The 23,295-nt window shown below is 36.3% G+C and overlaps 1 protein-coding gene across 4 annotated transcripts in view; it reads right to left on the reverse strand.

The window, feature by feature from the left end:
* LOC105487639 (leucine rich repeat containing 49) overlaps nucleotides 1–23,295 on the reverse strand; it is a 208,178-nt gene that overhangs the window by 127,371 nt on the left and 57,512 nt on the right. For all 4 annotated transcript variants that reach the window (XM_011751153.3, XM_024794735.2, XM_011751149.3 and 1 more), the window contains 2 exons: nucleotides 22,940–23,006; nucleotides 15,479–15,622 (listed from right to left, as the gene is read on the reverse strand). In XM_011751153.3, the coding sequence (XP_011749455.2) occupies nucleotides 15,479–15,622; nucleotides 22,940–23,006 (211 nt within the window). The remainder of the gene's footprint in view (nucleotides 1–15,478; nucleotides 15,623–22,939; nucleotides 23,007–23,295) is intronic.

A 23,295-nucleotide genomic window follows, 5' to 3' on the forward strand; every position in this document is an offset into this window, starting at 1 on the left:
CACCATTCGTTTGACATTATCATTCTCAGGCCCACTCCCACAAAGCCTATTCTGCAGATGTGAGATAATGATTTTTAGAGCTTTTCATGGCCAAGGAGTAAGTCTATGGAAACAGAAGGGCAGCCAAATTTCCCTCAGTAGGTGATATAGTTCAAATGTTGGCAAACTTTTAAAATCATCTCTTTCAGCTAATTCTCTCTGATATTCCCACAAATGGAGGAGGAGTGATAGACTAGTGGTATAGGGCTCATTTCACTCCAGGGCCCTAGTTTCCAAAGGAAATGGCAGCCTACTGTCTATCTGGTCTCTAGAAACATGAAGTCACAGCCAGACTGAAAACCCTCTGTAATCCTAGGTAAATCTCTTCTCCCAAATTCTTCCTGGAATCTACCTGATATATTTCTAGGCACAAATCATTGTTACTGGCACTCAACCTGGAGAAACGGAGAGGCAGCAGCTTTTAAAAATACATTTTAAATCCTTTGAATCAAGGCATCTCATTTAAAAAATACATTTGTCCCTTTGAGCTCCAGCATGCCATCTTCAGAGATTATAAACACCTTCTAAGACATAACTTTTGTCAATTAAAATATAAAACTCAAATTCCATCAGGATATAATTTGTGAAAAAAGTTTTTTAAGTTTGATAAAATTACAATATAATTATTTAATCTTTGTTTATGAGAGAAAATTTTACCACAAGTCTTTATCAAATTTTCAAAATCATTAAATGTCATTGCCTAGTAGAGTTATCAAAAATATAAAAATATTCACAAGTTGAAACATTAAAATACAGAATTCAATTCTGTATATCCTCATAATCACTTACATAGATAGATTTCCAGAACTTTAAAAAGCAAATAATTACCCACAATCATTTTTTGTTGTTCCACATTTCATTTCTGTAAGAAAACATTCATTTTCTCCAAATTTTTAGCAATTCTGTGATACACTTTTGTAATGAAACTCTAGCATTATAATAGACAAAAAGAAAACACCATATTTACCATATCAATTATCTATGTATGCATTATTTACAGAAGAAAGACCCGTTAAAAACTACTAGGGGATGGCTCCTCCAATATGAGAGAGTAAACAAAAGATGGGATATATATAAGATCGAGGGAGTACAATTCATCATCCGGGAAGGGCAAAGAGAAATCCAACGATGAAATCTGTATAGCAGGGCTAAATGCAAGCAGGCTACATTAGACAGAGGACAGGAGGCTCTAGAAGGGTATCTCCAAGGGGTAAAAATGAAACATAGATCACCTGAAGTCTCTGCCCATACAGAGAGGAATTTTAGGGTTCTGTTGAAGATTTTGGACATTAATTAATGATAGTTAAGCCCTAAATTGAGACAGTTATTAATCTCAGGGAAAACAAAAGTTTAACATCATGGTCCAAGACTCACTTTGAAAACCTCACTTTGCTTTGTCAACCATCCTAATCTATTCTATCATAAATCTATCCATTTTCATTAAGCTCCTGCACTGAAAGACCTACCCTAAACCAAAACCCAGAGAAATTTCAAACTAAATCTCCTGTCTTTGCCTTTGAAGATACAGCCAAGGCTATGTCAAGGCAGTGTGCTTTTACTTGCCAGTAATAAATTCTCCTTTGCTTTATCAACTAATCATTCTGGTGGTACTCTGCAGGAGCCAGCACTCAATCTGCTTACCTAAAAATTATTTTGGAATGACAGGGAAAGTGGAAATGGGGGTTAGGGATAATGTAAGAAAGCTAAATTCTCAACTCTTTAAGAAAAAGTATTTATTTTACTGTCAAGCATTAAATACCCCTAACATTTCTTTTCTGGAGGTAACTATTTCAGCATCAGAGAAACTATAACAAAGCAGCCAGAATGTTAACATACCTAAGATGAGAGGGAAAAAAATGAAATAAAATGTTTACATGTAGGGAAATATTTATAGCTCATCTGTTATTGTCTTCATTATCTTAAATGTATTACTTTTAATAGAACATAATACTGAAAATAATATTCAAAACCTGTTTGAAGTAAAATTAAAAACTATTTCATGTATTTGGAAAATACAATGCTTTGAAAAATAGACAAAATTATTTACCACAAGATTATCTGAGAGGATTATAATTCTTTATTTTTCAAAAGAATACCGACTTGTTTTCTGAGAAAAATGCTTGTCCTACTCTGCTCAGGCACTGTTGTCCATATCCCTAAACTGCATAAAAGAACTAAATGGCCAGGTGCGGTGGCTCGCATCTGTAATCCCAGCACTTTGGGAGGCTGGGGCAGGTGGATCACCTGAGGTAAGGATTTCGAGACCAACCTGACCAATATGGTGAAACCCCATCTCTACTAAAAATACAAAAATTAGCCAGGCACGGTGGCGCATGCCTGTAGTCCCAGCTACTCAGGAGGCTGAGACAGGAGAATTGTTTGAACCCGGGAGGCGGAGGTTGCAGTTAGCTGAGATCGCACCTCTGTACTCCAGCCTGGGCGACAGAGCAAGACTCCATCTCAAAAAAAAAAAAAAAGAATTAAATGATTCAGCAATCTGACCACGTGGGGGAACATCTATCACTGGAGCTATTTTTAGAGCAGCCTCCTCTAGAGGAATAAGGAAGAAGAAAGGTGAACAGATAAGGATTTTGACATGCACCATGTAGGGCAAAGACGACTATAATAAAATCACAGCTACCCTCATTTTTACTATGTAGGCTTTCATATGAAACAAGTTAAAGTAAAAATATACAGGAGATTGTTCTAACTTTGAGAGCTGTAAACAGATCCATTCACAAAGCATCAAACAAGCTTGGAAACAAAAAACAACAAAGTATTCCTTTTTATAAGAAGACTTATTAAATTAATTCCAGAATAACTACTTGCTTCACCCATCACTTTGTGACACAGACACATATTATATGAGGACTAATAGCTGCAAGCCATCATATGAAAACTCTAATCATATATATAAATGCCAATGAAAAAAGTCCATTACTTGGCTCTGTTATCCAAAGGCATTAATGTGCTTATCCAGTTTTTGTGCTTGTTTACTACCCATTACACAGCAATAGATATCAGTCAATTCAGCTACATCTTACTCTTCCAGTCCGATTTTCTTCTACACACTGTTTTATTACCCCAGAGCAAAAACTGAAAGGGAACTTAAAACCAGACCAGTAAGAAGGTACTGATATGCTGACTAATTAGGGAAATGTCCAGTCTTTATAATCTAGGAGAGTTAGATTTAACAGCTTTGAGGAAATCAACAAAAAGCCTCAATTTTATAGCCACAGGCTTTCCCTCACTGGAATTTACAGTTCAAATTTACATCACAAACATCATCTAAAAAGACCCCTCATAAAAAACGGTACCTGGCATTCATGACCCTAACACTCCTGGCAAAACTGTCTGGAAAGACACGAATTCAATTCAGGCTTTGCAACATCCTGACTATTCCAAACTACTAAACTATAAAGAAAAAATTGCCGTGAGTAACAGTCAGTAGAACTTTCAGGCAACAGATGTGGAAATGCCAAAAAATTAAGAAAATATAGTAACTTGATAAAGACTATGGAATATTTATTTTTAAATTTATAAGAGCAATGAAAGAAATGAAAAACAAGAAAAAATGAGGTACATATATGCCTCATTTAATCATGCTTTGCAGATATTGTGCTTTTTTAAAATTTTACACATTGAAGGTTTGTGGCAATCCTGTATCAACCAAGTCTATCAGTGCCATTTTTCCAACAGCATGTGCTCACTTCACATGTCACATTTTGGTAGTTCTCACAATATTTCAAGTTTTTTTATTATTATATTTGTTATGATTATCCATGATCAGTGATCTATGATATTACTATTGTAATTGTTTTGGGGCACCACAAACCGTGCCCATAGAAGGTGGCAAACTTAATCAACAAATGTGTCCTCTGACTGCTCCACTCACTGGCACTTCCCCCATGTCTCCCCCTCTCCTTGGGCCTACCTTTGCCTTGAGGCACAACAATATTAAAACTAGGCCAATTAATAACCCCTACAATGGTCTCTAAGTGTTCAAGTGAAAAAACGAGTCACAAGTCTCTTACTTTAAATCAAAAGCTAGAAATGGTTAAGCTTAGTGAGAAAGGCATGTCGAAAGCTGAGATAGGCTGAAAACCAGACCTCTTTCGCCATTTAGCCAAGTTGTGAATGCAAAGGAAAAGTTCTTGGAGAAAATCAAAAGTGCTACTCTAGTGGAACACACAACTAATAAATAAAAACAACAGGAAGAAAGTTTGAATGGTCTGGAAGGATCAAACCAGCAACAATATTCTCTTCAGGCAAAGCCTAATCCAGAACAAGGCCTTAACTCTCAGCAATTCTAAAAAGGCTGAGAGAGATGAGGAAGCTGCAGAAGAAAAGCTGGAAGCTAGCAGAGGTTGGTTCATGAGGTTTAAGGACAGAAGTCATCTCAATAACATAAAAGGGCAAGGTGAAGTAACAGCAAGTGCTGATGTCAAAGCTGCAGCAAGTTACCTAGAAGATCCAGCTAAGATAACTGATGAAGGTGGCTACCCTAAACAACAGATTTTCAATATAGATGAAACAGCCTTCTATTGGAAGAAGATGCCATCTAGGACTTTCATAGATGGAGAGGTGAAGTCAGTAACTAACTTCAAAGCTTCAAAAGACATGCTGACTCTCTCGTTAGGAGCTAACAAAGTTGTTGACATTAAGATGAAGCCAATGATCCTCTGCCATTGCAAAAATCCTATGGCCCTTAAGAAATGTGCTAAATCTACTGGGCCTGTGCTCTATAAACAGAACAACAAAGTTGTATGTTGATGACAGTATTTCTGTCTGCAGCATGGTTTACTGAATATTTTAAGCCCACCACTGAGATCTGCTTAGGAAAAAATTTTCCTTTCAAAATATTACTGCTCATTAACAAAGCACCTGGTCACCCAAGAGCCCTGATGGAGATGTACAAGGAGATTAATGTTGTTTTCATGCCTGCTAACACAACATCCATTCTGCAGTCCATGGAGCAAGGAGTAATATCAACTTTCAAGGATTATTATTTAAGATATACATTTCATAACGCTTTAGCTGCATTAAATAGTGATTCCTCTACTGGATCTGGGCAAAGTAGATTGAAAACTTTCTAGAAAGAATTGACCATTCTAGATGCCATTAAGAACATTCATGATTCATGGGAGGAGGTTAAAATATCAACATTAACAGGAGTTTGGAAGAAGTTGATCCCAACCCTCATGGATGACTTTGAGGTATTCAAGACTTAAGTGGAGGAAGGAACTGCAGATGTGGTAGAATGGGCAAAAGAACTAGAACTAAAAGTGGAGCCTAAAGATGTGACTGAATCGCTGCAATTTCATGACCAAACTTGAATAGATGAAGAGTCACTTCTTATGGATGAGGAAAGAAAATAGTTTCTTAAGATGGAAACTGCTCCTAGTGAAAAGATGCTATGAACATTGCTGAAATGACAACAAACAATTTAGAATATCACATTAACTTAGTTGATAAAGCACCAGCAGAGTTTGAGAGGATGGATTTCAATTCCAAAAGAAGTCTTACTGTGAGTAAAATGCTATCAGACAGTATCTCATGCTACAGAGAAATCTTTCATGAAAAGAAGGGTCAATGAGGCAAACTTCATTGTTGTCTGATTTTTACGCCACAGCCATCCCAACCTTCAGCAACCACCACCTTGATCTGTCAGCAGCCATTAACATCACGGCAAGACCCTCCCTCCACCAGCAAAAAGATTAAAATTTGCTGAAAGATCAGACAATCATTAGTACTTTTTAGTACTAAAGTATTTTTGAATTAAGGTATGTACATTGTTTTTAAAGACATAATGCTATAGCACATTTAATAGACTACAGTATAGAGTAAACATAACTTTTATATGCACTGGGAAACTGAAAACTTCATACAACTCACTTTATTCCTACATTTGCTTTATTGTGGTGGTCTGGAACCGAACCCACAGTATCTCTAAGGTATGCCTACATTAGAAATAAAGAAATCTGGGTGTTTACGAAAAAAATTCATGTAGAACTTCTACAAAGAAAAAACTATGATCATTTTTAAAAACTCAATGGATGGACTAAAAATCAAATTAGACAACTTGAGGATAAAGTCAGTGAATTCAAAGGTAGAACCAGATAAGTGATAAGAATGAAGAAACGAAACAGAGAGAAATAAGAATGATGAAAATTATAAGAGAGATTAGGAAACAAAGAATAGAATGAAAAAGTCCATACTATATCTAGTAGGTGTTTAAGAAGTAGAACGAGAGAAAGTGGAAGTGCAATATTTGAAAATATAAAGACTCAGAATGTTCCCATAATAAATGAAAGATACGTGCCAGGTGCAGGGGGCTCATGCCTGTAATCCCAACACTTTGGGAGGCTGAGGCAGGTGGATCATTTGAGATCAGGAGTTTGAGACCAGCCTGACCAACATGGTGAAACCCTGTTTCTACTAAAAATACAAAATTAGCCGGGCATGGTGGTGCACATCTGTAATCCCAGCTACTCGGGAGGCTGAGGCAGGAGAATGGCTTGAACCCGGGAGGTGGAGCTTACAGTGAGCCAAGATTACACCCTTGTACTCCAGCACAGGCAACAAGAGTGAAACTCTGTTTCAAAAAGAATAAATAAATAAAAGAAAATAAATAAATAAATAAATAAATAAATAAATAAATAAATAAATGTTACAAATCTGCAGATTCAGGAAACACAAATATTAGGTATGCTAATAAAATTACCACATTTTATTAAATCTAACATTATCTTACAACTATTTTATTCAGCATTTGGGGAAAATAAACTTATAATTAACTTACAGTAGAATAATATATCACTTAAAATTTGTATTTATTACTGAAAAAGCTCTTCTAGATTTACTTAACCAGATTTTTTTTTACTGAATATCATTTTTATGCATACATAAAAAGTAAGTTACCACAAAATAAAGTTGAACTTCTAAAATATCTCCACTTACTATACAGATGTGGTAGAAAGGGCAAAGGAACTAGAACTAAAAGTGGAGCCTAAAGATGTGACTGGATCTGATATATAGTAAGTAGACAAACAGATGGAACAGAATAGAGGGTCCAGAAAAAAGATCCATTTGATTAGTACTAGATTTCAACAAAGACAACAACAATTTAATTCAGTGGGGAAAGCAAGTTTTTTCAAATAAAAGGTAATGAAGAAAATAGATATTCCTATGTGGGAAAAATGAACTATAATCCCCTACCTCACAGCATACACAAACTTAATTAAAAATGGATTGCAGCTAGGCATGGTGGCTCATGCCTGTAAACTCTGACACTGTAAGAGGCCAAGATGGGAGGATCACTTGAGCCCAGGTGTTCGAGACCAGCCTAGGCAACATGACAAGACCCCGTCTCTACAAAAAATTTAAAAATTAGCCAGGTGTGGTGGCCTGTGCCTGTAGTCCCAGCTACACGGAAGGCTGAGGTGGGAGGACTGCTTCAGCCCAGGAGGTCAAGGCTGCAGTGTGCTATGTTCAAGCCACTGCACTCCAACTTGGGCAACAGAGTGAAATTCTGTCTCAAATAAATAAACAAACAAATGAAAATAAAAATGAATCACATACCTAAATAGAAAGGTAAAACTATAAACCTTCTGGAGGAAAATGCAGGTGAACATAGTCATAATATTGGGATAGGCAAAGATTTCTCAGACTGGACACAAAAGATAAAAACAACTAAAAACAACAAATTGATAAACTGAGCTTCACTAAAATTAGAAGTTTCTACACATCAAAAACACTGTTAAGAGAGTAAAAAGGCAAGCCATGGAGAAAATACACTCTCTCTATATATATGTATATATCTCAAACAAAGGACCTGAATCTAGAATGATAAAAAGATAACCTAATTTTTTCAAACAGGTAACAGATTTGAACTGATACTTCATAAAAGATGAAAAGATGCTTGAAAAGACGTACAGCATCATTAGTAATAAAGAAAATGCAAATTAAAAGAACAATGAGAATCACAGAATTGTTAAAATTATAAAGACTGACACACTTTGGCAAGGATATTGAGCAATGAGAACTCTCTGTTGGCTACTGGGAGTATAAAATGGTATAATCACTTCATAAAACTGGTAATTTCGAATAAATTTAGACACCCACCTACCCTATGGCTCAGTAATAACACTCTTACATATTTACCTAAGAGAAATGAGAGTATTTGTCCACCAAAATATATATGTAAATTTAAAACTAGGGGCCATGTTTGGTGACTCATGCCTGTAATTCCAGCACTTTGGGAGACTGAGGCAGGAGGATCAGTTGAGCCCAGGAGTTCAAAACGAGCCTGGGCAACATAATGAGAACCTACCTCTAAATAAATAAATAACTTTTTAAAACTGCAAGAATATCCACAGCAGCTTTATTTGTAAGAGTCAAAAATTGGAAATAACCAATGTGCCTGTGAACAGAAAAATGAATAAGCAAATTGTATGATATTTCTACAATGGAATACAGCTCAGTAATTTTTTAAACTAGTGTTATGCACAACAAAATGGATGAATATCAAGACATTATGTTGAATATACAAGAGAGTACATAATCTTTATATATGTGCTTTTCAAAAACAGGCAAAATTAATCCACAGGGATAGAAGTCAGAATATCTGTGGGGCAGGGAAGGGTACTGACTAGAAAGAGGCACAAGGGAACTTTTTGAGGTGATAGAAATATTTTATATTTTGATCTGAGTGACAGTCATATGCAATTACTCAGATTAAATAGAAGTTATTGAACTGTACAGCTGATTGTGTATTTTATTGTACCTAAATTATCCCTCAACAAAGTACAGAGGAAAAGTCTTCATATTTGGATTTAAACTTCTCAATCACTTTTCAACTAATAATGTGCATGCTTTTCACACAATATTGTCTTCTATGCCATTAAAACCATTGATGATGCAGTATATCCTAAAAGTGTCTTCCATTATTGTCTATGGGATTTTCTTCCAAATACTGATACCCATTCTATATGTTTTGATTTTGTAAGATAAGGAAAGCACCAACATGAATTGTTCACACAGCTTCTTGTTATTTTGAAATTTCTTTCATCTATTCCAAGGGGTTTCCTCAATTTATTCTGCCTTCAGTTGCACTGCTTGACACATGATAGGCAATCTCTCTGAATCTATCTCAGTAACAAATGTAATACAGCTTCAACAATATATGGCTATCTTCCTTTTAAAGTATTTGATTGTTAATTAGCAAGAGAAGGTAGAATTGGGGCCATTCTTCCAATGAAAAATAATTTTTCTCATTAATATTAAACTTAATGTCTTTGCTGCTCTATTTCCATAGCTTTTTGAATAGAATGTTTCATTTCAATGCCAAATCATGGTGTAATATTTTAAAATGCATTTTGAACAGTGACAAAACTCAAAACATATAGTACCAACAACTGAAATGACAATAGTATAAACAGCTATAACCAAGTCCACATATAGTTAAGCAATGAAATTGCTGTAGCCTGTATAACACTGATTTAAGCATGCTATAGATTGTAAGACATATCTAGATTTCAGAGTTGTTGGAATATGGGAAATGTGTGTTTCAAATTAATAAAATAAGATAGTTTCACACCTAAACATATCATAGTAAATCTGAAGGACTTCAAAAAGAAATCTTACAAACTTAAAGGCAACCAGAGGAAGGAAAAGAAGATACCCCACACACACACACACAAATGATAGTAGACATTTTAATGACAATAACAGAAGCTCAAAGACAATGGAATATGATATTCAAACATCTGGGAAAAAATAACTGTCAATCAAGTCAAATCATCAATCATGAATAAAAGCAAAATAAACTCATTTTTTAATAAACAAAAACCGAGAGACTTCAGAGTTATCTTAAAGAAACTTTTTCTAAATGATATATTTTGGGAAGAAGGATAGACAGAGATGCAGAAAGGAGTGATGAACCCAAACAAGCATGTGAGTGAATCCAAATAAGCACTGACTGGAAACAATAGCAATTAAAATGTCTAATTTGGGGGGCAAAAGAATAAAAAGAAAATACTAGGCAACAAAAACATGTAAAATGGAAAGGTTACTGTATTAAATGATTCTAAGGTCCTTATCTGATAAGAGGGTAGAGATGTGTATTAACTCTGTGATTTAAGTGAAGTGTATATTTTAAAATGCTAAGAGTAACCATTAAAGTGAATAAGAAAGAACAGAGAAAACACCATCAACCCAAAATAAGACAGAAGAAAATAAAAACATAGGGAAAACATAACAAGTAAGAAGCATGAAATAACATCAAAGTAAAAAATCTAAATATATCAGTAATCATAATTAGTATAATAGACTAAAGTCTCTGGTTATGACAGATTCTCAGATTATATGTTTAAAAAGGAGGCTATGCATTCTTTATAAGAAAAAGGTTGGAAGTTAAAGAATACATACTTGATATACACTGAAAAAAAGACTCAGCATCTTTTCTCTGATATTCCTGCCATACGCTTCACAAATGTCAATGTCATGAAATACATAAAAAGACTCTTCCAGATTAAAGAAGACTAAGGAGATATAACAACTGAATGCAATGCATGTCTTGTATTATCTTTTACTATAAAGGACATTATTGGGACAAATGGCAAAATCCAAATGAGATCTATAGATTAGATAAATGGCATCATATCAATGTTAATTTCCTGAGTTTGATAGTGGTACTATTGTTAAAAGACAATTTCTTGTTTTTAGGAAATACATAACAGAAGTATGTGGCAATAAAGAGGCATTATGCCAGCAACTTACTCTTAAATGGTTGAAAAAAAGTATATATTAACTGATATACAGATAAGGAAGAAGGGAGAAAATAAGCAAGAGAGAAGATAAAGCAGATGTAGCAAAATGTTATCATTTAGAGAATCTGGATGCATTTTGTACTGGGAATTCTTTATACTATTATTACAACATTTTCTGAAATTATATCAAATTAAAAATTTTTCTTAAAAGGTTAGGAAATTAAAAAGATATACCAAGGAAAAATAACCAGAAAAGCCTGGTATTAACATTAAATAAACATTAAGGTAATAAGTATTATTAGTGTCCTGTTATATCCCAACTACCTAGAACAATGCCTGGCATATAGCCCATACTCGTAAAATACTTGCTTAATTAAGGAGTTAGCAATAAAGAGAGTTAATACATAACAATAAAAGCAACAATTACCAAGAAGATATATTAATTTTAAACTTGTATGCTTCTAGAAATATAACTTCAAAATACTGACAAATAGTTGACAAATACATTGACAGTAAGCATCAACTATAGATACTAACCACATACCAGGCAATAAATAAGTAAATAAAAACCTCAGCAAACTTTAAAGTACCAATTACACATAATCTACATCTACTAGTCACAATGCAATTAAATTAGAAAAGAATGACCATAGAATAAAAAATCCATACATTTCAAAATGTTAAGGTGTACTTCCAAATAACACATGGATCAAAAAAGAAATCACAATGAAACATAGAACTTAGAAAATGCTTAGAACTAAACAATAAGAAAAATACTAAATTTCAAGACTTATGGGAAGAAGCTGAAGTGATTTTTAGAGGGAAATTTATAGGCTTAAATGCTTTTATGAGAAAATTTAAAAGACTGAAAACTAATATACAAAATATCCAACACAAAACTTGAGAAAGAACAAGATAAAACAAAGGACATATACAATTGTTGGTAATATTAGTTCCTATTATTTTGGGGATATCTGAAATGTTTCAGGATTTTTTTTTAGTTTTATTAATTTTTTGCTTTAAAATTTTTTATTATTAATTTTAATAATAAAAAAATTTTGTGGGTACATAGTAGGTATAGGTATTTATAGGGTACATGAGATGTTTTGATAGAGGCAGGCAACGTGTAATAAGCACACCATGGACAATGGGGTATCCATCCCCTCAAGCATTTATCTTTTGAATTACAAACAATCCACTTACATTATTTTAAAATATACAATTAATTTATTATTGACTATAGTCACCCTATTGTGCTATCAAATGGTAGGTTTTATTCATTCTTTCTATTTTTTTGTACCCATTAACCATCTCCACCTCCCCTCAACACCCCACTACCCTTCTCAGCCTCTGATAACCATCCTCCTACCTCTATATCTATGAGTTCAATTGATTTGATTTTTAGATCCCACAAATAAGTGATGACATGTGATGTGTGTCTTTCCATTCCTGGCTTATCTCGCTTAACGTGATCTCCAGTTCATTCATGTTGTGGCAAATGACTGGATCCCATCCTTTTTTATGGCTGATTACTACTCCACTGTGTATAAGTACCACATTTTCTTTATCCATTCATCTGTTGATGGACACTTACGTTGTTCCCAAATCTTAGCTATTGCAAACAGTGCTGCAACAAACACAGGAGTGCAGATTATCTCTTCCATATACTGACTTCCTTTCTTTTGGGAATATACGCAACAGTAGGACTGCTGGATCGTATGGTAGCACAATTTTTAGTTTTCTTAGGAACCTCTAAACTGTTTTCCACAGTGGTTGTACTAATTTACATTCCCACCAACAATATACAAGGGTTCCCTTTTCTCCACATTCCTGCCAGCATTTGTTATTGCCTGTCTTTTGAATATAAGACACTTCATAATTTTTAAAGACAAAGATGCCATACAAACTAAAAATATTTGGTTTGAAATTTATAAAATTTCAAAAACAAAGATTGGTAAATAAACAAACAAGCAATAATTTTTCTACATCAAAAACATCACAGAACGTTCCTCTTCAAGAAGGCAAGTAGGTTGCATTTGTTTCACCTTCTTTCCAAGATTCAATGGGTGAAGCAATAAAAATACGCACAAATGAGTACATTCATGAAAATCCTAACAAAAGAGTTATCATTAACTGACCAACACTTCTGATGAATTTCAGGCAGTTGAAAAGCTGATGGAACCTTACTGGAGATAACCCTGGGCAGGAAGAACTGCAGCTCAGAACTGCAAGAGAGATGTTGTACTCAAAGGCAGCAATTCTTTCTGACTGAATGCCATCTTACTCCATGCTGGGTCAGTGCATACAATGAACAAGCATGGACTATGGTGAACTGTGCTGAATCAAGTAGGTGTATAATTAAAGATCTGTCTACTCAACAGCTATTTTTAGAATACCAACAAACCCACCCACTCCCACTCCTGTCATGAATATAAACATGTACAGAGCAGCTGGCTGAAGAAATCCTCAGCTAGAGCCTAAGCCAAACAAAATAGAGTATTTGTCAAAAAAGGATGGAAAGTGTAGGTGTTTTATCTATAGAGATGATTAACCACCTCTACATAAGAATCAGAGGGAAAAAAGAAATGGCAGTTTCACCTGGCACAAATGAAAACAAAGACTTTCTACCTCCAAAAGTAAAGTCTTATTTTGGCAGTCACTGAGTGAGTCTGCCTTTTCCCTTTCACTTACACTAAAAGGAAATTCACAAATGTGTGGGATTCAAGAACTTACACAAATCTAGCGATCATTCTAGAGTGAGATCTTATGGTTAAAAAGATCTACTCAACTGCACAGGATACCCAGATACTCCTTAACATGGTCCTTCATTTAAAGATTACCAGCTACTGAGGAAAATCAAAACCATGAAAGAAAAAAAAGCAAAAAGAGTAAGTGTGGTGACTGATCCTGGAAAAAAAAATGATGGAAAAAAAAGTATCCTCAGATTTTAAAGTCCCTTGAATATTTTAAGAAAGAGATGCTTTGAAAAAGAAATAAGAGTTGGATGAAGTTTATTTATCCATATATTTCACAATATATGGATATAGTAAATTTGATATATAGCAAATGACTGTAATTAATATGCATGATACTTATTGTCTTTTTAACTTTTAGAAATTAATACAATTTCCTCTTCCATAAGTTGTTTACTGCTGCCTAAACTATAACAGTAGTGATTAAACCTAATACTCAATGGAAAATTCAGTAAGCAATTTCCTGAATATGCATTATGCACTTTCCAAACGAAAGCCAAAATATAGGCAGGAATATGCTAGGGCCAGTAGATTCCTGTTCCCTACTCTAACAAAGCGTTTTGGAATCTTACCAGACCCAAAGTCCTAAGGACAAATTAAGTCCTGACTGAGCAATTCTTGGAGATTTAGCAACGTAACAGGTTATCCCAATCTGAATGTCTTTTAAATAAACAGTCCAGTTCCGGTATTATATCTAATCTGGGAAGAGCTCGACAGAAAGTAGAAGTTCTGGAATAAATCTGTATCTTGGATAGCATACTAAAATTGTCCTAACCTTCTAGAAGAGATGAGCATTACCTGACTCATATTTTCTGGGAAACCTTCAAAATAAAACCAATCTGTACTATGAGACCTATAAATAAGGTATCATCTGTCCCCCAGCCTTTTCAAGTGTACCATTTACAGTACACTTAATTCTTTACAAGGGGACTCAATGTTGAAAGAGTTAAGAGTTATATTGTGTCTTTCAAAGTGCATAAATGATACCAGAGAGAACCTAATGCAGTTTTTCTATAGCATTTAAACAAATGAAACTTCTTAAAAGAGTAAATAATGTTCCTCATTACCTGTATCATATCACAAAGCAGAACAGTTATATTTCTAATGCTCTTCACATATGTACAAATACAAAATATCTCAGCATCAAGCTTCTATTTAGTTGCTGACCTTCAGCAAAATCATAAATTTGACCAAGTTCATCTCAGAGTTCCAGAATTCCCTTTCCATAGTTTTGCCCCCACAATCGAACTCTTTTTCCTCCTGCTCACATGCCAGTTCTCTACCATATTCATGTCTTTTTTCAGAGTCAATAAACCAAAAACACCCTAGAGTCAAACTGGTCCAATGTCCTCATTTTAGAAAAAGCTAAACTGAGGCCATGAGAGTTGTGATTTACCCAAGGTCACACAGCTAATGAGGGAAGAAGCTAAGACCAGAATTAGGCCTCTGATGCCCTATGCAATGCTTTTCCCACCATACCAAGCTGCCTCTTTAAAAACTGCAAAGCATACAATACTTATGTGTATCTTCACAACTCTCAACCTCACGTCTCTGTGCCTTTTCCCTCTTGGTACAATAATTTCTCAACTTTCAGTCACTAGTAACCCTCTTTCTTATTAATTCTATACCCAAGACAAAACAGGAAAGGATTTACTACTCATTTACACCAAATGATTCATTTTCTGATAATGCTTCTATTGTGTTTCTAACATTATATTTATTCTTTAAAATGGAAAATACCTCAATACCTCCCAAATCAACATATTACAGAGCTTAATAATTACATCCACAATTTAAATTCAGAAAAAAACTAAATAACCGCAGATTCTTACTTTGCAGAAAGTTGTATTACAGCATTTGTTTCAATTCTTTGAAAAAAAGCCACAAAGTACATATCAATTCCATTTTAATACTCACCACAAAAGTGATTTGATTGTGTCGCAAGTTCAGTTCAGTTAATGAATCCAGCCCATTAAGATTATCAACGTGACTTAAAAAGTTCCTAGCAAGATTTAAAACTCTCAACTCACACAAATGATTAATATTTTCAATTTTGGTAATCTGTTAAAAAAAATAGGAGAAGGATGATTAGCAGGCAAAAGCCTAAAATACACATCTTCTAAAAACCCTAAAAATAAAATATTCAAAGTCACTGGATTCAGTGGTAAGTTTATATGTAGACATTTAAACATCTATTTTCAATTTCCTATGTTGTAGATAACATGAAGTCACGTAACTTGTGAACATTAGCTAAAAGATCATATTTTACAATTTGACCATAGTAAACACTTGAAGTAAATGTCATCAAATAATCAATTAGTCCATTGGGCAACTTTAAGTGCCCAATCTGTCCCAGGTTCTGCGCAGGCTACATACTACCTGCCAAATAGAAACATACTGTAATCCCAAGGCATAAGCTCATCATGTTTTAATAAAGCAAGTCTGGCCTCTGACAGAAAAGGCAAGGGAAAGGAATGACATCAAGTTACCCTTGTTAATTCTATTTAAACTGCAAGATCTTGAGAGCAGTCAAGTCTGAATGGAAAGGGTCAAGGAACTAGGATTCCCAGTAGAAGATGAGGGTAATTATTTTTAACTAACTGAAAGCTGCTACATTAATAAAGATGGAAAATATTTAGTGAGGGTACAAAATGGTGAACACTGTTTAAAACAAGAGGACTTGAATCATGGAATATGCATGTGCATATAATGTTACGGGATCTTTGGGGTGTCATTTTTCTGACCAGAAACCTCTGTGGCCAATGGCGCCTTTGCCCGAGTTTTGTTCTGGCCCACTGAGCTCATTTCACCTAACCACCCTGGCAGGCTGCGCTCAGCTCATGCTACTGGCCTGGGTCCCATGTCTGCTAAGGGCAAGTTAGGTGTGGAACTGCGAACGGAGTGAGTGAGCGTGGGGTCTGGCCACTGTGCACAGTCAGACATGCTGGCTGCTACGGCGGGGTAGGCAGCTCCAGGTGCTGACACGGGCACCAGCTCTCTGCGAGGCTGCGGCTGGACCAGGAACACTGCAAACAGCTTCCACAGCTGGCACTGAGGAACACGGTGATACCCAGAAGCTTGGATATGCGAGGAACCTCAGGGTCCCAAAGAGGGAGTCACAGCCCTGGTTTGGGGAGCTCCCAAGTCCAGGTGACCCAAAGGGCCACAGTTTCCTTCTCTTTGCCTGCAACATGGCGAGCGAGGGGCATGTCTCAGCCCTGTTGTGTTATAGCTCTTTTAGCCTCACCATTCTGTGGGTCCCAAATTCTGTGGGTCCCAGGTTCTTGTCCTGCGACCAGGAATAATGAGGTATACAACAAGTGGAGGGTTAGCAAGACAAACAGGAGCTTTCTTAAGTGATAGAAGAGCTCAGAGGAAACCCACAGGGAGCAGCTCCTTTCCACAGCCAGGGTGTTCTGATGAGTGTTCAGCTCCTAGCAGAGAGGGTGGCTCCTCTCTACCAAGGAAGTCATCTTGACAAATGTTCAGCTATCAGCAGAAAGGGCAGCCCCTCTTTGCAACTGGTTATCCCACCATCCCTGCAGCTGTCAGCAGAGAGGAGGCCCTAGAGTACTTTGCTCCTCTCTACAGCTGGTTATGCCAATGTCTACTCAGCACCAGCTGAGTCTGGGGCTTTTATGGGCTTCAGGGTAGAGGAAGTGTGTGCTGATTGGTCCATGGGCAGTCATGGGCAGGCCCAGAAAAGGTACCACAAGTTCCCACTCCAGTCAGTGGGACTGGCGGCCTGGCCTGAAGGTGGGGAGTCACCAGGGACCTGCCCGCTTCTGCTCAGGAAACTGTCTGCCTCCTGCTGCTGTTCATGGTGCCCAGGCTATAGGTATGAAGGGGCACCTGCAGGCCAGCACCTAGCTGTCCTCAGCCCCCCTCGGATTCGCTTCTATGCTTGTTGGTGCCAAAAATTCAAAGGGAGCTAAGGTGACAAAGGGCTGGTGTGTAAACACTGCCCCAAGCATCTGCATACTTGGCCAGGCTGCCACAGCATCCAGGATTAACCACAACTTTGCTCTGAGATTGGAGCAGGCACTGACAGGGAGAATCCAGACAGCAGAAGCAGACACTTCAGAACCTGTTGGGAGAGCAGCGGTGGAGCCTCCTGGGTCCCCAAGAGTGCAGAGATGCCTGGGTCCATGACTGCAGTTTGGGAGGCTGCAGCTGTACCCAGGAGGGCAAGGCTCCTGCCTGCTTCTTGGCCCCAACAGCACACGGATGCCCAGGTCTGCAGCCGTGGCTTGGGTGGCTGTAGCAGCACCCAGGGAGCTCCTGACCCAACTCGGAAGGGGTGGGGCTCCCACTTGTCCCCAGCTCCCGCTGGCTCCATGGAGCCTGCAGCCCCGGCCACGCCTCCCTGCTGCAGCTGGCCTGATGGCAGCAGCCACTCCAGATGGCCTGCTGCTGCCATTAATAATAGCACTGAGGCCAGGCAGGGTGGCTGACACCTGTAATCCCAGCACTTTGGGAGGCTGAGGTGGGTGGATCACTTGAGGTCAGGAGTTTGAGACCAGCCTGACTAACATGGTGAAACCCCGTCTCTACTAAAAATACAAAAATTAGCCGGGCACGGTGGCATGTGCCTGTAATCCCAGCTACTCAGGAGGCTGAGGTAAGAGAATCACTTGAACCCAGGAGGCAGAGGTTGCAGTGAGCCAAGATCACGCCACTGCACTCCAGCGTGGGCGACAGAGCGAAACTCCATCTCAAAAATAATAATAATAAAAAATAATAATCAGCTCTGAACTGCAGCAGAGAAGTTTGAACTGCACACTAAGGAGAGGGTAAGTAAAAACTAACACTGTGAAGTGATGAGAGCTCAAAGTGATGTTAAGCTCCACTATTATAAAAGAGCAAGTATAGCACAATGGGATGAGTTACTGCGTGACACAAGATAGAAGTCCTCATGGAGGACTTCATCAACCTGATGAACATTAAAATGAATTTCACCGTCACTGGAGATTAATTTGCTCATTTGTATTACCATCACAGTATATTTGAAATATTTTCACTAACACTTCAAAGCAGATGTTAGCTAAAATAACTTTTCTCAGATGTCTAATCTATATTTCACATTGTTATTTGGACACTCTTATATTCAAGAAACACCATCTAGGTTCCATCCAGTTTCCAGAAAAGAAACGTTTATTATAAATTCAATAATATATAAAAGTAACCTGTGACCACATTTAAAATGTGTTCTAAGATTTTTGATTTAACTAATGTAAAATAAGATAAAATTATATAAAATTTGAAAAAGAAGAAACAAGATTATCAGTATTTACAGATTATAAAACTGTATAATAAGACATGGAGTAACACATTTTAAAACTAAACAGGTGATAGAATTCAAAATGCAAGAAGCCAGTAAAAAGCAAAATAGATACCATAGAAAAAGAAATCAGTAATGTCAGTACAAGCTTAGAAATCTTCCCAAAATGCTAAGGAAAAACAGAGAGGAAGAATAAAAGATAAGATGGAGAGATGGAAGACAAACAATATAGATATAACAAACATAAATGGAAAAGAAGGAGTGTTTAAATATAGAAAGCTTTCCTGAGCTCAAGAAATATATAAATATATAGAGTTATGGGGGACAATTGTTGTATGATCTGCATGGTGTGTTTTCTCCCTTCTGCTAATAGTTCTGGACATTTCTTTTAGAAAACTACCCTTCCACATGGTCCTGGTGGGGTTTACAATTAGAATGCCTGCATTTAGTTACCTTCTAGTTAGAAAAGTCTGAAAAGAAACATGGTTAATTCCTGTATATAGACCCATATTTTAAAAATCACTAAGAATATTATTTGGCTTCTTGGTTTAAAACCCAACAGGCCAGAATCATGTACAACATCTGCTATGGAATAAGGTCAATTACTTGTTACAACCATGGACAAAGTCACAAGCATAAAGCAGATAATAGAAGCTTCAGGCAAAGGGTTGTATAAAGTGACAGCATAGGTCTTGATTGATTGATATACTTCGCAGCAAGAAAAAGATGATGGGAATGTTGGAAAGCCCATTTATGGGTCATACGGATCAGATAGAGTCCCAATATAGACTGCAGGGCTGCTTAACACATCTAGGAAAGCTGTATACTCCAGTATTAACCTTTGTGTATGAGAGTAACCTAGATTGCTCTGCCTGGATAAAGATAACCTTCCCCCCTAGCAATATAGAAAGGGCAAGTGTTTGCTTTCAGGTAAGCAGCCACAGAAATAGCAGGCTCTCCCTGGAGGAAAAGATACCACTGAAAGAAAGATTCTTCTTGAAGTACATCTGTGTCTATGTTAAAGCAAAAATTCACTGAGAGAAAAAATTACAGTTAACCAACACAAGATCTAGGTTAGAAACTCCTAGTCAACCTCCTAGATCCCTCTGTATTCACTACTCACATACAATTAATTGCTAAGTCTTAATGTTTCTACTTTTTAAATATTTATCCAGTCTGCCCCCTTATCATATCCTTATTGCTACTACTTTAGTTCATACCACCATCAGTCTCACCAAGATTATTATAATTAGTTTCTCTCAACTATTCTGTCTCCATTTCCCCTCCTTCCATCTCTACTTCCCACTCCATTTCCTGAACACCACCATCATTACTCAGAATGATTTCACATCCATAAACCAATTATGTTTTATTTCACAGTGTGCACCAAGCATATTTTTATTTCCAATAGAAGTAAATTCAGAAGACAATAAACACTCACTTAATGTCTTTTAGCTTTTTTACTATAAGATGCTGAATTTTTAGAATTGGACATTAGTTATTTCATCTAGAATAGTTCCTTCCTGGCTTTTTAGAAACCTAAGGTCACTAAGACTGTATCTCTGCTTTGAAATACTGTGAATTTTTGCTTATTGGATTCATATATTATGAAACAAGACTCAGATTTCATTTAAAACTTCCTTCTTCCAGTTATAGAACATTTGTACTGCACAAATTACTTCTCAAGGTTCTTCCAGTTATAGAACTTGAGAAGTAATTTGTGCAGTACAAATGTTTAACACACACAATATCACAAACATACACTGAAATTATAAAATACATAACACAGGTCAGCTAACAAGGAACAGACATTTTGCGTCAACACAATGATTGGTAACTAATGCCTATACATAAGGTACAGATGAAATGATATGGTATTCTTTGTCAAGTGCTCTTGAAGATCTTGGGTAGTACTCACAAATTCTTAAAGATATATTAGAATTTGAAAATCATATGTTTATTATTGCTCATATATACACTTTAAAATAAACAAGAAAAATACTGCTATCATAAAATGTTTCATTTATAAACAGTTTTTAAAATAGAGGATAAAACACCAATTCATTTGCCTGGCATACAAAGCCCTCCACAATCTAGCCATTGCCTACCTTTCTAGTCTCTTCTCTCAACATCCTTCCACACATGCTCTGTTCTCTGGTGGTAAATACTTATTGTGTTGTTTTCCATCTCAGTGCCTTTGCATATGATATTCTTTTACTGTCAATACTCTTTAATTCCCCTTCCCCTTCCACCACCATCTAACCGAATAACTTCTCCCCTATTGGACAGACAGTAACTAACCTGCAGAGCCAGACAATTCCCAGGCCACCATCATTCCTCCCACTCCCTACACGCACACACAGACAAACACATGAGGCTGGAACTAGATTCAAACCTAATAGATGTGGCCTATTAAATCTATCAAGGTTTTTATTAATTACGTTAGCTTTTCACCAAAACTACCGAAACTAACAGCTGTTAGAAAGCCTAGACGGATCACACTGAGGTTTGCACCTGACCAACTGTAAGCAGCTGTGAAAGACCTTGTTCATCAACGGGCAGGGATTCCCAGATCATCCCAGGATGTAGGCTTATCACTGCAGAAGACACTTTACATTCCGCATGAGTATGTAGCTCATGTAACTATTTATAAATATTACATTTCTTTTTTTCTTTTTTTTTTTTTCAAGATGGAGTCTCGCTCTGTCGCCCAGGTTGGAGTGCATTGGCGCGATCTCGGCTCACTGCAAGCTCCGCCTCCCAGGTTCACGCCATTCTTCTGCCTCAGCCTCCCGAGCAGATGGGACTACAGGCGCCCGCCACCACGCCCGGCTAATTTTTTGGCTAATTTTTTGTATTTTTTAGTAGAGACGGGGTTTCACCGTGTTAGCCAGGATGGTCTCGATCTCCTGACTTCGTGATCCTCCCACCTCGGCCATAAATAATACATTTCAAAGACAAAAATTTAAATGGATGAGCAAAGGACTGAAAAACAGCCAATATGATCTGACAGAGAAGAATAAAGAGAGGGAACATAAAAAATAGATATAGAAATTCAGACAGATACAGGAGTAGACAAACTGAACAAATTGGGAGCCTAGATTTATATAGTAATCAGGAAAATATAAATCAAAACCACAACGTGATACCACTTTATACCAATTCAATCAGAAAAAAATTAAGAAGTCTGACAAGTCCAAATGTTGAAAAGAATAGGAAGCAACAGGATTATGTATTAGTGGTATGAGTACCAACTGGTACAATCCCTCTAGAAAGCAATTTGGCATTATCTTCTAAAATTAAACATTTAAATAGCCTATGACTCATCAGTTTCACTCCTATATACTCTAGAGTACATATGGAACATGTAGAAGAGGAGACATGTACAAGAAAGTTCATAGAAGTACTGTTCATAATGGCAAAAAAACAAGATAAAACAAACAACAACAAAAACAGGAAACAACCCAAATGTCTATCAATAAGACACTGAAGCCAAAAGGTTTTGTATAGTCTTACCATGGAACATACAACTATAAATAAAACTATAGCTACTTGAAATAGTTAAATCTCAGTAATATAATGCTGTATTCAAAAAGCAAACACTAGATGAAAACATATAGTATGCCTTTTTTAAGTTAAGAGACAATACTACTAAAGAATATATTATTTAGACACACCTATATGTGACAAAACCAACTGAAAAACCCACAAAGGAATGAAAAACATGAAATCTAGAATAGTGGTTACCTGTGATGCAGAAGTAAGGAGATGGAATAAAAAAAGAAATACCTAAGTAGACGAAAGTCAGTAATATTCTAGGTCTTGGATTGAGGTTGCAAAATGTGTACTTTAAAAATAAGTTAATAAAAAACAAAATTGCCATAACTATAAGAATTCCAAATGTTTTATAAGCTGTATCTGTCATTTACTGCTGAGGAGTTACCAAATCTTCTATAAATAACCTTGATGCCTTAGAAATTTCAGTGAATCAATAAAGAAACTCTTGAAAAATTCAATGCAAGTATGATTCTTAAAACTTTTATACCATTTTCCTGAACTTTTTTTCAAAAAAGAGAAATGAAAGGGCTTTACAATACCTGATTTCCATGAAGATCCAAGACATCTAAGCTTTTTAGATTCTCCAGATTTGAGATTTTCTTGATTCTGAAAACCAGAATAAGTAGAATAGAAATATGGATGTATCACATCTATCTGTAAATCAAAGTATGCTAAGGCGTAAAGGTGTAACTCATTTTAATTTACTCTATCTACATATATAGTTATATATGTTTAACAATAATATATTTCCCTCTGATTTATTATAATTTTTAAAAATGCAATACCACTCAAGAGAAAGAGAGTTTAAATGTCATCATTAGAAAAGAACAATCCTATGTCTAAGAACCTTAAGTCAATGCACTTATTCAAGGCAGTTCTTCACATTAGAATATAA

This window comes from Macaca nemestrina, chromosome 7 (assembly GCF_043159975.1).
Source record: "Macaca nemestrina isolate mMacNem1 chromosome 7, mMacNem.hap1, whole genome shotgun sequence".
NCBI classification, from domain to species: Eukaryota; Metazoa; Chordata; class Mammalia; order Primates; family Cercopithecidae; genus Macaca; species Macaca nemestrina.